Raw genomic sequence first — 16,929 nt, forward strand, 5'->3', positions numbered from 1 at the left:
TAGCTTTTGTAGAGGACTGAGGTCAAGTTTACTGATCTGTACTTTTTAAAACTTATGGTATTTACTTATCTTTAGGGATGCAGATTCCTCAGATAATAGTCATTTTATCATCATTCATTCTAGCTTTTTACTGTCCCATTTATTCTACAACCTGTCCATTTCTTTGTCCAGTAACATATCTATCCATTAAACATTTATAAACTCCTGGGTTGACTCAAGTTTTGTACATAAACACCAATTTCAGCTCTATAATTCTGGCAGCTTAGGAGAAAAAGGAAATGTGATAGGCATATCCTCATTTATTCATCTATCCATCCAATATATATTTATTGAGTTTCTACTATGTGTCAGATACTATACCCTAGAGCTTACAGTTTACCATTTATAGTTCTTATCAACTAATAAAAAAAATTAACAGTTCATCTCAAGATTTCCTGGCACTGAGTTCAAGAGAGAGTTTTTTGCATGATTATCTGAGTCATTTAAGAAATAAAATAGATAATTCTTTTCTATTGTTTTGCATATGACAGATTATTTTAAATTTAAATAGATGTTTCTTATATTAATCCTCTGTAAAAGCAGAGGGCTTTGTATTAAATATCTTTTTTCAGTAATGGTAATTTTTTTAGGGAACTTAGGTGATATGGTCCTTAAATATTCCTTTTTGATGATCTTATTCATAGCCAGTATAGAACTTACATAGGAGAATCCTATGTAGCCAACCTATCCATTCAACTCTCTTTGTCAGACATCAGCTATCTCAAGTGAGTCTTTGTCAAGTACTGGATTGTAATTGTATCCTATTTGGAAGCTTTAATGGGTGACTGAAATGCTAATATATTGGACTGTTGGTCATTTATCTTTTATTTTCCTGCTGTTTATGAGATTTCTGCTTATACTCTCCCAATCTTTTTTATCCCTTAGGATGGAGGTGGATGGGGAGATGGGTTAAATAGGTGATGGGGATTAAGGAGTGCACTTCTTGTGATGAGCATCAGATATTGTATGGAAGTATAGAATCACTATATAGTACACCTGAAACTAATATTACACTATACGTTAACTGGAATTTAAATAAAAGCTTTTTAAGAAATCAAATACGTAAAGAAATTATGTATAAATGTCAATGGAGACTCTGTGATTTTATTATTATATAAAATAATTTTGAGCATCATTTATTTCAGAGTTGGTTGGCTTCTTTCGGAACATTGACAGTGGAGGAAAAATTCAGGGAACATGACAATATGAAAAAAATGTATCTTCAAATCTCTACCCTAGAATAAGGCATGATATTATGTTACAAGGATACTGAAATATACTGTAGAAGTTATAAAGCAAAATAATATAATGCCAAGCATGGTGCTAAGCAAACTCCTTGTTTAGTGATGTGAGTCTGTACTGCTGTACTGTACTGCTGTTACAGTTTCTTTTAAGAAACATTTTGCCAGGGGATCCCTGGGTGGTTCAGCGGTTTGGCGCCAGCCTTTGGCCCAGGGCGCGATCCTGGAGTCCCGGGATCGAGTCCCACGTCCGGCTCCCAGGCATGGAGCCTGCTTCTCCCTCCTCCTGTGTCTCTGCCTCTCTCTCTCTCTCTCTCTCTCTCTCTATGTCTATCACAAATAAATAAGTAAATCTTTAAAGAAAGAAAGAAAAAAAGAAAAGAAAAGAAAAGAAACGAAACATTTTGCCATATCCTTAATTTTGGGGACCAGGGGAGTTGATTAAAGAAAAAACTGATTTTGATTCTGAAGCATATAAAAGGGGAAAAAAAGAATATTAAGTAATCTTCAGACCAGTTCTAAAAATAGGTATCATTATCTTCATTTTATATATGAGAAAGCTAAGGCTCAGAATAATTAAGTTATCCAAAGAAACAACTAGTAAGTGACAAAATTGGGCTTATTTGATGTCTAAGTCTGTTCTTCCTACAGAATTATGCTGCTTGCAATAATTACTATTTTTCTTAATATGTTAATTTTTTAAGATTTTATTTATTTGTTTGAGAGGGAGAATGGAGGAAGGGGTAGCAGAAGAGAAAGAATCTTAAGATCTTAAGCAGACTACTCCACGCAAGCACAGAGTCCAGTGCAGAACTTGATCCCACGACCCATGAGATCATGACCTGATCCAAAACCAAGAGTCTGGTGCTTAATGAATTGAGAGCCACCGAGGTGCCCCTAATATGTTAATGTTTGAATATTTTACACCTCTTTTAAAGTCACATTTTCAGTCAGTGGGTGGTGACAGGATGAAATTATGTAAAAATTGCAGTATGCTCAGGAGGGAAGCTTCAAGTCATGAACTTGTGGACCAACACCTGCTTATTTTGAGGGTCCAAATGACCTATGGTGATAGAAGCACAGTGGAAGAGACTTTAGAGATCATGATAATTCACAGCATCTTAATTAAATTGATTTCAGAAGTAGTTGGAAGAGGAAAAGAAAAGTCATATGGTCAACATTGTTATAGTAGAGATAAAGGTGAATTGCTTATTCATGTAACAAATAAATTAGTCACTAGGTGCTAGGAATGCGGAGGTGAATAAGAGATGATTCCTCTCCTTCTAATAGCTGTCCAGGAATACCATCATGGAACACAAAATTCTCCCTGACTTCTAGGCCGCCATTCCATTCTCTGAACTCTCCAACACTTCATGTAAACCATTAAATCCAGACCCCACTTAAATACCAGATTATGTTTCCTATTTATGGGCCTTTATTTACCAAACCCAAAATATCCTTAGTATCTTAAAGACAGAAACCATATCTTATCTTGTCTTATATTTAGTAGGCCCTCCTAAATATTGATTGATTGTTAAAGGCAAAACACAGAAGAAATATTATCTATCATTTAGCATACATTTGTTCTTTTATGCAACCCCTGGAAAATGAATATTCTCTTTACATGGCTAGAGGAGGAATTTTTACATTTGATAAGAGATTGGATTAGATATGTTCTGTTACTCCTCCCAACTAAGATTTATATGGGCTACTTAAAATAAATGAATATGTTCTTAGGGTGATAAGAAAAAGAGAGCCAGTTATCTATTTATGATTATTGTCCTTACAAAAAATTAGTATAAATAATGACCCTACAGTCATTAAATTGTCAGTGCCTCAAAGCCTTTTCACTTGAGTGATTTGTAGGTGACAATAAGAAGATAAATTAAGAAGTTAATTGAAATTTTTAAACCCTGACTACTAATCAATTGAGACAAGTTAACAGTTTACTCTTACTGGGAAGTCTAATAAGCCTCAGACATGTGAGAGATGATTTTTAGATTAAATCTTCCCAAACTCTCACCTGTTTTCTTAAATTTGCCTTTAGTTTGGCTGTGTTCTAAACTTCATACAGTATTTGCATTTTCATGGAGAGACATTATACCATCCTTTTAGGAAATGATTGATACATATTGATAACACAGATCAATAGTCATTAAATGATTCTACCTTTTTACCCTGTAATTCCACTGTACAGACTTTTTATCTTAAGGAAATACTTCAGGTTAGTTACCCCAGTATTATTTATAATGATGAAAAACTACAAAGAAAAATTTAGCTGGAGGAGCACCTGGGTTGCTCAGTGGTTGAGCATCTGCCTTTGGCTCAGGTCATGATCCCGGGGTCCTGGAATCAAGTTCTGCACTGGACTCCCTGCAGGGAGCCTGCTTCTCCCTCTGCCTGTGTCTCTGCCTCTCTTTCTATGTCTCTCATGAATACATAAATAAAATCTTTAAAAATAAATAAATAAGAAAAATCTAGCTATAGGTGAATAGTTATGATTATAGTAACATATACATCTACTGAATGGAATGTTATTCAAACACCTAAGTAACATGCCAGTTCATTACTATTGCATGGAAGGCTAAAAGATTATATTCATTTCTGCAGTGATTACCACAAAAAGGAAAAAATATGTTTGAACAAAAGACTAATAAAGAAATAGACAAATGTGATTAACATTGTGTTAAAAGTTTATGGATTTGGGGACGCCTGGGTGCTCAGTGATTGAGCATCTGCCTTTGGCTCAGGTGTCATGATCCTGGGGTCCTGAGATCAAGTTCCTCATCGGGCTGCCTTTGAGGAGCCTGCTTCTCCCACTGCCTGTGTCTCTGCCTCTCTCTCTCTCTCTCTCTCTCTCTCTCTCTCTCTCATGAATAAATAAATAAAATCTTAAAAAAAGAAAAGTTTATGGAATTGTGATACTCTATGTGGAAAATCCAAAAGACTCCACACCAAAATTGCTAGAACTCATAAAGGAATTCAACAAAGTGGCGGGATATAAAATGAATGCACAAAAGTCAGTTGCATTTCTCTACACTAACGAGACAGAAGAGAGAGAAATTAAGGAATCGATCCCATTTACAATTGCACCAAAATCCATATGATACCTAGGAATAAACCTAACCAAAGAGGTAAAGGATCTATATTCTGAAAGCTATAGAACACTAATGAAAGAAATTGAGGAAGACACAGAGATGGCAAAATATTCCTTGCTCATGGATTGGAAGAACAAATATTGTTAAAATGTCTGTGCTTCCCAGAGCAATCTATACATTCAGTGCAATCCCTATCAAAATACCATCCACAGTTTTCAGAGAGCTGGAACAAATAATCCTAAAATTTGTATGGAACCAGGGATGCCTGGGTGGCTCAGCAGTTGAGCATATTCCATCAATTTAGGACATGATCCCTGGGTCCAGGATGGAGTCTACTTCTCCCTCTGCCTATGTCTCTGTGGCTCTCATAATAAATGAATAAAATCTTTAAAAAAAAAATTGTATAGAACCAGAGAAGACTTCGAATAACCAAAGGAAAATTGAAAAAGAAAACCAAAACTGGTAGCATTATAATGCTAGACTTCGAGCTATATTACAGAGCTGGAATCATTAAGACAGTATAATACTGACACAAAAACAGGCACATGGATCAGTGGAACAGAATAGAGAACCCAGGGGCAGCCCGGGTAGTTCAGTAGTTTAGCGCCACCTTCGGCCTAGGGCATAATCCTGGAGACCCAAGATCAAGTCCCACATCGGGCTCCCTGCATGGAGAGAGTCTCTCTCTCTTTCTGTGTGTGTGTGTGTGTGTGTGTCGTGAATAAATAAATGAAATCTTCAAAAAAAAAAAAAATAGAGAACCCAGAAATGGACCCTCAGCTCTGTGGGGAATTAATCTTTGACAAAGTGGGAAAGAATATCCAATGGGAAAAAGACAGTTTCTTTAACAAATGGTGTTGGGAAATTGGACAGCCACATGCAGAAGAGTGAAACTAGACCATTTTCATACACCATACACAAAAATAGACTAAAAATGGATAAAAGACCTAGATGTGAGACAGCAATGCAACAAAATCTTAGAAGAGAACATAGGCAGCAACCGCTTTGACCTTGGCCACATCAACTTCTGGCTTGATACATCTCCAAAGGCAAGGGAAACAAAGGCAAAAATGAGCTATTGGGACTTCGGCAACATAGAAAGTTTTTGCACAGCAAAGGAAACAGCAAAATCAAAAGACAATCTACAGAATGGGAGAAGATATTTGCAAATGTTTTATCAGATAAGGGTTAGTATCCAAGATTTATAAAGAACTTATCAAACTCAACATTCAAAGAACAAATAATCCAGTCAAGAAATGGGCAGAAGACATAATGAACAGACATTTCTCTAAAGACATACAAATGACCAACAGACACATAAAATGTTCAGCATCACTCGGCATCAGGAAATAGAAATCAAAACCACAATGAGATACTACCTCACATTAGTTAAAATGGCTAAAATGAGTAAGTCAGGAAGCTGTTAACAAATATTGGCAAGGATGCAGTGAAAGGGAAACTCTCTTACAATGTTGGTGGGGTTGCAAACAGGTATAGCCACTCTGGAAAACAGTGCGGAGGTTCCTCAAAAAGTTAAAAATAAAGGCACCCTACAACCCAGCAATTGCACTACTAGGTATATACCCCAAAGATATAAATGTAGTGATCCATAAGGCCACCTGCTCCCCAGTGTTTATAGCAGCAATGTCCACAGTAGACAAATATGGAAAGAGCCCAGATGCCCATTGGCAGATGAATGGATAAAGAAGACACACACACATACACATAATGGAATATTACTCAGCCATCAAAAAATTGAAATCTTGCCATTTGCAATGATGTGATGACACTAGAGGTCATTATGCTAAGTGAAATAAGTCAATCAGAGGAAGACAGTTATCAAATGAATCCACTCATGTGGAATTTAAGAAACAAAACAGGAGCATAGAGGAAGGGGGGCGGAAATAGAGAGAGACCAACCATAAGAGGCTCTTAATCATTGGAATCAGAGGGTTGCTGGAGGAGAGGGGGCAGGGGGATGGGGTATCTGGGTGAAGGGCATTAAGGAAGGCACTGAATGTAATGAGCACTGGTTGTTATATGCAACCGATTAATCACTGAACTCTTCCTCTGAAACTAATAATACAGTGTATATTAATTAATTAAATTTTAATTTTAAAAAATGTTTATGGATATTACATGAAAATTTTCTTTATTTTTGTAAGGGACTTACTGTCTTTCAAATTCGATATTTATTTCATGATTGGCTAATATATCCACATTAATCAAAACTCAAAAGGCATAAAAAGGTATGAAAAGAAAGTCTCATATTTACCCCACCTCCTCAGAGGCACTATTATAAGTTTTTTATTTCTTCATCCAGAGATTATTTTATATATAAACAAGCTAATATATACTTATTTTCCCCCATTTTACACAAATGGTAAACACTATTCAACACCCTGCTTTTCCACTAACATCTGTTAAAGATATTCAGTATCAGTTCATAAAGAACTCTTTCTTTTTTTTATTTTTTATGATAGTCACAGAGAGAGAGGCAGAGACCTAGGCAGAGGGAGAAGCAGGCTCCATGCACCGGGAGCCCGATGTGGGATTTGATCCCGGGTCTCCAGGATCGCACCCTGGGCCAAAGGCAGGCGCCAAACCGCTGCGCCACCCAGGGATCCCTAAAGAACTCTTTCTATTTTGTGGCTTAATATTATTCCTTTAAGTGCCATAAGATACTATAATTTATTTAATAAGATCCTGCTATTGCAATTCTATGGTAACAGTACACAGGATGATTACTCAAATGAAAATATATCTAGACTAAATTCCTACACGCAGGAGTGCTAGGTTAAGAGTATGTGTACATTCTTTAACAGATGAACAAGGTGGGGGCAGTGAGGGAGGACCATAAAGCCGACTCTTAACTAGAGGACACACTGAGGGTTGGTGGAGAGGAGGTGGGAGAGAGATTTTTTTTTTTTAAGATTGTTTATTTATCTATTCATGAGAGACACAGAGAGAGAGAGAGAGAGGCAGAGACACAGGCAGAGACACAGGCAGAGGAAGAAGCAGGTTCCATGCAGGAAGCCCGATGCAGGACTTGATCCCAGGACTCCAGGATCACACCTTGGGCCGAAGGCAGACACTCAACTGCTGAGCCACCCAGGCTTCCGTCCCTGGGGACAGCTTCTAAAAGAACTGCATTCCAAGACAGATTACAAAAAAAGCCTTAGAAGGAAAGCAGTTCTGTGTCCTGAAAGCAGTGTTTCTCAGTGTGGTCCATTAATCACACCAAAATCACCTGGTGTGGGTTGGCAACTTATTAAAACAGGCAGTTTCCTGGGCTTTTCCCCAGATCTGCTGAATCAGAATCTCAGAGGGATGAGGCTGAGGAACTTGCCTTTTAGAATAAACTCCCTAGGGATGCCTGGGTGGTGCAGTTGGGTAAGCGACCAACTCTTGGTTTCTTCTCTGGTCATGATCTCAGGGTAATGGGCCCCAGCCCCATGTTGGACTCCGCACTCAGTGCAGAATCTGCTTCAAATTCTCTCTCCCTCTGCCTTTCCTGCTCATGTGCTGGTGCACTTGCTCTCTCGTACTTTCTCTCAAAATAAATAGATAAAAGAATAAATGTTTAAAAAAATTCTTTTTAACTTCCTAGGTGATTCCTAAGCCATTAAAGCTTGAAGATCACTGCCTTTATAGTCAATGTCCCCTAGCTTAGTCCACATACCTTGTTTCCCTTATTCAGTTTGAATCAGACATAAGACTATTTCTAAAAATCAAAGCCACCCTCAAAGGACAAAAGGGCATGTGTCAGGGATGCTGAAGGTCATTCCCAATGGGAATCCAGAAATGAGCTGAACAACAGGCTAGGCATTGCAGACTGGCAGAAATTATGTTGCATTAGGAGACAAAAATGCTCTGGTTGGTCTGATTTTGGTATGCTTGACAGTGCTAGTAACTTGACAAGTGTCACTTCACACATTAAAGAACCTTGGCTTTAATTTTCCTATTAAAGGGAAAAGAGGAGGAAAGGAGAATTGTGTTTTGGCTAGATAAGTAAATGATCTCAATGGTCCTTTCTCTATCTTATGTTCTGGTTTTTCTACTGAGATTAAAAAAAAAAAAAAAAAAAAAAAACGGGGCAGCCTGGGTGGCTCAGCGGTTTAGCGCCACTTTCAGCCCAGGGCCTGATCCTGGAGACCCAGGATCGAGTCCCACATCAGGCTCCCTGCATGGAGCCTGCTTCTCCCTTTGCCTGTGTCTCTTCCTCTCTCTCTCTCTCTCTCTCTCTCTCTCTCTTTCTCTCTTTCTCTCTCTCTCTCTCTCTCATGAATAAATAAAATCTTTAAAAAAAAAAAACCCTAGACACACAAATTAATATATATAAGTAACGAGGATTATTACTATAGCAAAAACTGCTAGTTTGATTTCTTCTAAAGGGAAGAGCCTTCTTAATTAAAAAAAAATTATTTTAGTTCTATATCTTTTTTTTTTTAATTTTTATTTATTTATTCATGAGAGAGAGATGGATCACACCCTGGGCTGAAGGCGTCGCTAAACCGCTGAGTCACTCGGGCTGCCCTATATCTTTTTTTTTTTACTTCATTTTTCTATTAAAGATGAGTAAGTTTGGAAAATCAGATTCTGGTTACATTTAGCTATATAACTGTATTGTGTCTCTAATATCCACTTCTAATTAAAGTTTTGTAGTATCACACAGCTACAGCACCACATATTTTCTTATTTTCCAGATATTAATAATTGCCCTTTCATTCTCTAAAGCGAAATAAAACCAGTGACTTTTTTTTTTAGTCAACAATTCTTAACTATGTAAAATATCTTTCAGTGTTGGCCCATAGATATAAGCTATAATTTTAATCCTGAGAATAGTTGTGATAAAAATCTTAAATGTCAGGGGATCCCTGGGTGGCCCAGCGGTTTAGCACCCGCCTTTGGCCCAGGGCATGATCCTGGAGTCCCAGGATCAAGTCCCATGTCAGGCTCCCAGGCATGGAGCCTGCTTCTCCCTCCTCCTGTGTTTCTGCCTCTCTCTATATATATGTCTATCGGGATCCCTGGGTGGCGCAGCGGTTTAGCGCCTGCCTTTGGCCCAGGGCGCAATCCTGGAGACCTGGGATTGAATCCCACGTCGGGCTCCCGGTGCATGAAGCCCGCTTCTCCCTCTGCCTCTGCCTCTCTCTCTCTCTCTCTCTCTCTCTCTCTCTCTCTGTGTGTGTCTAACTATCATAAATAAATAAAAAAAAAATTAAAAAACTTATATATATGTCTATCATAAATAAATCTTAAAAAAAATCTTAAATGTCATTATGCAGTTAATAATAAAATAGGTACCATTGTTCAGGAAATACCATATTTTGAGCATAATTCTGAGTACTTTTAGTATCTTACAAGAATATGGGTTGGGTTTTTTATTTTTTATTTTATTTTTTTTAAGATTTTATTTACTTATTCATGAGAGACAGAGATTGGCGGAGATATAGGCAGAGGGAAAATCAGGCTCCTCGCAAGGAGCCTGATGCAGGACTCGATCTGGGACCACAAGATCATGCCCTGAACCGAAGGCAGACTCTCAACCGCTGAACCACCCAGGTGCCCTGAGAATAAGGGTTTTAAAGATAAGTGTTACGCCCATTTTACATGTGACTCTTCTTTGGAGGTCATATTGAAGTGTAATAATTCAAGAAGCTTCACAGAACAAAAAAAGAAGCAGCAGCTTCACAGAGAGTCATTAGCAATTTTTGGCTTCCACTTTCTATTAGATATGCCTCCTTTTACATTACCTGGTATGCTATAGGTAATCAGTAAATGTTTGCAGAGTTTACCACTCTCTGTCTAATTTGCTATTTCTTTTAGTATATATTTTATGTTGGAGTACAATTTAGTAAAAGTCAGTGACTCGTTTAATTATGACCTTGAAAGAAACTAAATTATATCCTGTTTTGAATTAAAATGAGATTACTTTTTCCCATATCTGATTTATTAGTAATCCTGGTTTCCATTAGCAAGATAGAAAAGATCTATACTTCAGAGACTAAAAATTTTACTAATGATTAATATATGCTAGCCATTAGATGTTCTGCTTTTTTTCTCTCCAAACTTTAGATTAAAAGATAAAATTGTATCTTTCTAATATTAGATTTCTAATAACAATAATTGGTGAATATATGCTACTAATTATATTTTGCTTCTTGAGCAAGGCAGAAGTTTGAGACTTCTCACTCACTAACCCCACCGCCACCAGCACCAAGCCCCCAGGGACAAATGAGTTGCTTTATTGTACCTGATTTGTGATTAACTGTTCTCTCTTCATTCTTTTTCTCAACCTTTCCTCCTTCCTCCATAACTCTCTTCCTCCACTTCATTTTACCCTGTCAGTAAGGGCATTTGTTCTTCATCTTTTCAAATCTATCACTTTAGCTTTTGGTTTTGGGGATTTATTTGTCAACTTATTCCCTCTCCTCAAATAGATATATGATGAATAGGTTGCTTCATTTATTTAAACTTTTATAATTAAAAAACAAAGCCATTTCTTCTTGCCACAGAAGAAAAAATGCTTGCCATTGCTTCCCCCTTTGGTTTTGAGATTGCAGGAATCCTGTTGCTGCAGATACCATTTATCCCTTCATGACACCTGACTCTAATGAACACTATATGCAGTTAGGCTGACAAGTTTGGTGCTGCCATTAGATGCACCGGCACACTTCTATCTCTTTAAAAAAGAAGAAAATTCTGCAATTATGAGAACCACATTTTTTTTTCTTGAAACAATTTATTTTTCCCTGGTCTGTTTTTGTGCTAGTGTTTTGAACTGGATTTTTGCAGTGTGCTGTGAATGGTAACTTTGTGCTGTGAATGATGTTGAGAGGAAGAAGCAGAGCCCCCAGCCATGAGAAAGATCTAATATTTGTGTTTTAAAGTTCTTATAAATTGTAATGCAAGAACTAACAATTTGGAATTTTGTAATTTGGGGCTGTCCACTAGCCCTACAGGCTCTCAATGATTGTAATTTGAAAATCTCAAAGTAAACATGATTCAGATCTTAGATTAATTAGATTAATTAAAATTTTAACAAAGTCTCTCTTTGATTAGAACAAATCGTTTGTGAAGGCCACTAGAAAGCATCAACTGGCTGCGGGATCCCTGTGTATTTCTCAACTACTTCCAAAACGTCAGAATGAGTTGCCAATACCTGGTAGAAAACTAATCACTTTGTTGTTTTTTTATAGTTAATTGAACAGCTAATGTGCTTTTGAAGGCTGTGTCTCTCTTGAATATATTTTGTGAAGTTTTGAAATGTTGTTGTATATTAATTCAAACCCAATAAGATACCTATATTTTCATAATAATTTTCCCTTCTAACTCATTTTCATAAAAAGACTATTTGGAAAGTACACAATTTCCAGGCAAAATTATCTTGAAATTGAATTCTTTAAACCACAAAGCTAGCCAGCCTGCCTGCCTCTTTCTTTCTTTCCTTCCTTTTCTCTCTTTCCTTATTCCTGACTTCTTTCCTCCCTTCCTTTTTTTGGGGTATCCTGTTTAGGTAGTATTTAATATCACTTGTGAGACTACTGCTATGACAGACATCTACTGTGTGATACCCACTTAATCCATTGGTGTGAAAGCAACAAGGACTTATTTTCTCCTTTTTGTAGGGAATGACATTCCAACTGTTCTTTGACATGTTTACATTCAGAGGTTGCCAGTGATCAAATCAGGTCAGGACTGACTTCAAATATTTTAAAAAGCAGAAAGAAAAATGAGATCCTAACTTTCCAGTGTCCTGATCTACGCATCCCTATTGATGAATTAAAGCTTATACGGGTGTGAAATTTGGTACCTGAGACTTAGGCTGCTTGAGCACCTTTTATCGCATAATAGTTCTGGAATGTGAAGATATGAATTTTCATGGGAGCAATGATATTTCATGGCCAACAATGGATTTCTTAGGGTCTTGTCATTTCAAATTGCCATGAGGTCTGGTTATTGCTGCTCTAAATGTAAATATGAAACTGCTTCCCGATGAACTTATTGCGATGGTGCTAACTTGTCTTGACACTCTTGCTGGCAGTTCTAGTGGCCCTTAACATGGTCTGCTTTCTGTAGTCACAGCATGGGTTTTGTGGAGGATTCAGCCTAAATTTCTGGAATGAATTTCTATAGACAAGAGATATATTGGCTTTAAAAATTAAGAGGTTTGATTCTGTTTTGAATTTGGATATCAAATGAATATGAGCACATGACATTTTAATGCCGTTTGTCTTTTCAAATAGATTTACCTTCTAATGCATGTGACAACAGGATTTTGCTCATCAGCTAGAACATACATTTCAGAGGAGTTGTTACCTAAAATATTATCATAAGGCATAAGAAAACACACGATTTAAGTTGCCTTTCATGAACATAATTAAGAATTAATAAGCCAGTACCAGTGGCTAGTCCCCAGAATTTCCACTGTTTTGCCTTTTGTGACCTGTGTTATTAAAAGTCCATTATTTTTACAGACTTTATTAAATTGGATCTTATTAAAGCATTCTATATTTGCATTTGGTCTTTCATAATTCATTATTATTATGACATTTACTTTTTACCATCAGATCTGAAAACATATCATAAGCTACCCTTTTCTCTTGAAAGAAATGCTAATTTCAAACAGTCCTCTAATAGAAGAGAAAAGCTTTATCAGTTTTTTCATTTATTCCAGATCGTGTTAAGAATACTAATGCTAGACTTCAGTATGCTAATATCTCTGAGCTTTTTTTGGTCAAAAGCTTAGAATTATTATTTTTATCCCATGTTAAGTATGAAACCAGGAGACCTGCTACTACTGGAGAAAACACAATTCTAAAGTACAATTCATGATTCTAAAGACTTGTGAAAATGTTGCTAAATCCCGTTTAGGATGCTGTCAGTCGATTTAACTTTGTACCATACAACATTTGTCCATTTAAGAAACTCTTTCCCCTTAAAATTCAGTTTTTTTGTTTTTCTCATATATTAGGTCAGTATACCTTGCAATGTTTTAAGACTACGAACCTATGCTTTCAGCCCCAGATGGCAGTTAGGGCATGCTGCCTGCTTTTCTATATGATAGTCGCTTCTATATCATTTAAGATGTAGTTGAAACTCAGCCTAGCAAGATTTTATATATTGATATTAGACAGGCTATCTAATTATTATTAACATAATAATAAAGTGAGTTTTTTGTCGGGGTACTAGTAAATTTATTAAACTCTGAAATGAAATTTACTTTGGCTTTTGTCTCATTTTAGATTTCTGACAATGTGCAATAGACACTTTGGCAGTGTTGTTGCACAAACCATCCGGACTCAAAAAACAGATCAGTTTCCACTTTTTCTGATTATTATGGGAAAGCGATCATCTAACGAAGTGTTAAATGTTATACAAGGTAAAGTACATGTCACAAGAGGAGAAGTGTCTTCTTGTGTATGTGATAACCTTATAATATTTACCATCAAAGTTGACAGTAATTCTCTATATGAGTGAGCATCTTTGTATTTTAAAACATAGAATATCCTAAAGAACAGCTTCAAAAAGTATAGAATCTATGAAAAATGAAATATGCTGCATAAAAATGTAACAGAAATTTCTTAATAAAATAACAGCCCTTGGGACAGAGCATAATCATGTTAAAAGTTCAGAATTGCTAAATTCTCTAAACTAGTAATTAAGCCATAATCAGTTATCAGACATGACATTTCTTATTCATATATTGATTTCTTGCTGTAATGTTGATTTGTTGAAAGAAATGCTTATCTTTAGTTATCTAGAAAAGCCAGTGACTAGATATTGCAAATTAATTGTTCATGCAGTGGTAGTTGTTTCCCCTTAATTGTGTGAGTCTGTGTCTAGGATGCAATGCTAAGGTGCGAAGCTATAGGATGCCTATGAATTTAATCACATTGAATATTCTTTACAAACAAAAAAGGTGAATGATTTTTTTTTTACTGCTACTGATATACCCCAAGGATTATTTTAAAATATTACCTTATTAATAGCAAGCTTAAATTGAAAACAGTATAACTTTCTTTGCCCCAGGGAAAAAGATGTTTCAAGTGCCCTGAGCTGAAGCTTCTGTTTGAGATACTTTATTTTTACCCCTATTTAAGTCAAAAGTTCTATAGTAGATAATATGATGGAGGAATGAGTGTAAATACTAGTGTCTTTAAAACTCAAAATAAAACCTCTGGTATTTTATGTTTGCTCTATCCCTAGAGCATTGAGTTTCATAAACAATGCTAAAGATACTCTGCTGGGGAAATGAATTGCATACATAAGGTAAATGTATAATACTTCATTCCTGTTTTCCCCCATCAGAGGCAATATAATAAAGTGGTTTTCAAAGTGGTCCAAGATTCTGGAGGTCCTCTAGACCATTTCATTGGATCCATGAGGTCAAATTATTATTTTCATAATGGTAATAAGGCTCTTCTGTTTTTGCATTTTTATTTATTTATTATTTATTTATTTTTACTGTGTTGACATTTGCACTGATGGCACAAAATCAATGTTGTGTAAAACTACTGGCACCTTCACACAAATCAAAGTCATGTCCAAACTATACTACTGTCATATTCTTTACTTCCATAATGTGCAATTTTAAAAATTATTTTTTGAGCATTTAAGCAAAATGTTATATCTTCCACTGTAAGATTGACAGCTTAAATAATTTTCTGATGAGATCAGTTGTAATGTTACAAATATACGATTTTTTTTGTATCGTATAATTAGTTATGTCAACATTGAAGATAAATGCATAAGTCAGTAAACCAGTATTTTCCACATGACCAGCGCATGATATTATAAAGTCCTGCATAGGTAAAAGATCCATTCAAAGAGTGAGATAGGTCAGTGTATCTTAATATAACAAAGTACAGAAAGTTCAATAGTTTCAAATTCCTCACATACTTGAAGAAACTTCCACTTGTCCATTTGAGTTTATCAAATGCGATCATGTGTACTATATTATTTATTAAAATACTCCTCCCTTTTTCAATTATATGTCTGTTTAAGGGCAGGCTTGCTTGATAAATTTCAGCTAAGTCATAAGACAACATATTGTAACTAGTTTAACATAGAAGTAGATATAAGAATCCAGTTATGTTCTATTAAGCAGACGTTTAAAAAAATTGCAAAAATGTTGAAACTATACCATTCTTCTCACTAAATGTTTTCATTTGGAGCATAAAGCCATTTTTCATAAAAATATGATATTTATATAAACATGTAATGGTTTTATCATTGTTACTTTTAATGAATTGATAAATACGTTTTAAGTATTTCAGCTTTAATTTTTAACACAGTAAATGTTGATAATAATAACCCACAAAACTTATTTGAGGATCTCAGTAGTTGTTAAGAGTGTAAACAAGTTCTGAAAACAGAAGTTTGAAAACCACTGCAATAGGTTAGAGAAAAAAACTTGTCTGGACCTGCGTTAACTGGTACCTTTCCTCTGTCTTGTCCAGTTTGGTAGTGAGTCCTGACTGTTAGCACTGAAGCATAGTTGATAAGCATTGGCTTAAGCCTGAAAATGAATGGCCAGTATGTAACCACCTTTCTAGTATCCTCCATAAAGAATAAAGAATTCATATCCCATGCTTTGAGTCTTAGTCACTACAGTTTGCAAATGAGAAAGAGAAACTCAACAATTTGCCCATTATCAAACTCTATATTAAAGGTACTGCTAAACTTTTTGCCATTTGTTGTATCTATTCATAATAACTGCCAGCGATCATGTGTACTATATACAGAGGTAGTGTTATTTTTATTTTACCGATAAGAGAATCAATCCTTAGAGAGCTATAGTCAGTCACTCATCCACTTATTTATTCATTTACTAAGTGAATATTTATTAAGCCCTTGTCACATGCTAGGCAATTTTTAGGTACTAAATCATATGGTTTGTAGGTAGCAGAACTAAAAACTATGACTACAAAACCAGTTCTGCTTTTTCAGTACCATGATATCACACCAAGATAATATTTGTTCTCTAGCTCATTTATTGGGACAGTAGTACCGATGTGACTGAATTTTTTTGATAAGGACCACAGATGCTCCCTGCCATGCTGCCAGTGGTCATAAGGAAAATTGAGAAAAGGACCATTGAAAGATCATGTTAGTCCAGCTCTACTCCAGAATAACACCAACAAAGATGCTTGCTACTTGTTGTCCTATTTGATCAATGGGATAGGAAGAGCTCTTCTCAGGCCCTGGAGAAAGACGGGCTTTTTGCCAATAATCTTGAAAGAAGAATCGCTATATCTTTATGTATCTTTATGGGTTTCTCTGTTGTAGATGTATTCAAAGCAAGTAACAGGAAAATACACTCAGGAAATGGCATAAATGTTTGTTATGGCCTTAGACAAGGAATAAGATAGCATTAAGGAAAACCAGACATTTTAATACTTTCATAAAACTAATATAACATTATGGGAACTAACTGGAATTAAAATTAAAACTTTTTTAAACACTGAATATTCTCTTATAAAGTTTATAGCATAGTCATTTGGAAGCAGCTGAAAGAGAAAAATACCAATTGGGCACAAAAAGAA

The 16,929-nt window shown here is 35.8% G+C and overlaps 1 protein-coding gene across 4 annotated transcripts in view; it reads left to right on the forward strand.

The window, feature by feature from the left end:
- The window catches only part of FAF1 (Fas associated factor 1), a 460,794-nt gene that overhangs the window by 353,922 nt on the left and 89,943 nt on the right, over nt 1-16,929 (forward strand). For all 4 annotated transcript variants that reach the window (XM_072772177.1, XM_072772178.1, XM_072772179.1 and 1 more), the window contains one exon: nt 13,627-13,763. In XM_072772177.1, coding sequence (XP_072628278.1) covers nt 13,627-13,763 — 137 coding nt within the window. The remainder of the gene's footprint in view (nt 1-13,626; nt 13,764-16,929) is intronic.

The sequence above is a fragment of the Canis lupus genome, chromosome 13, assembly GCF_048164855.1.
Source record: "Canis lupus baileyi chromosome 13, mCanLup2.hap1, whole genome shotgun sequence".
Lineage (NCBI taxonomy): Eukaryota > Metazoa > Chordata > Mammalia > Carnivora > Canidae > Canis > Canis lupus.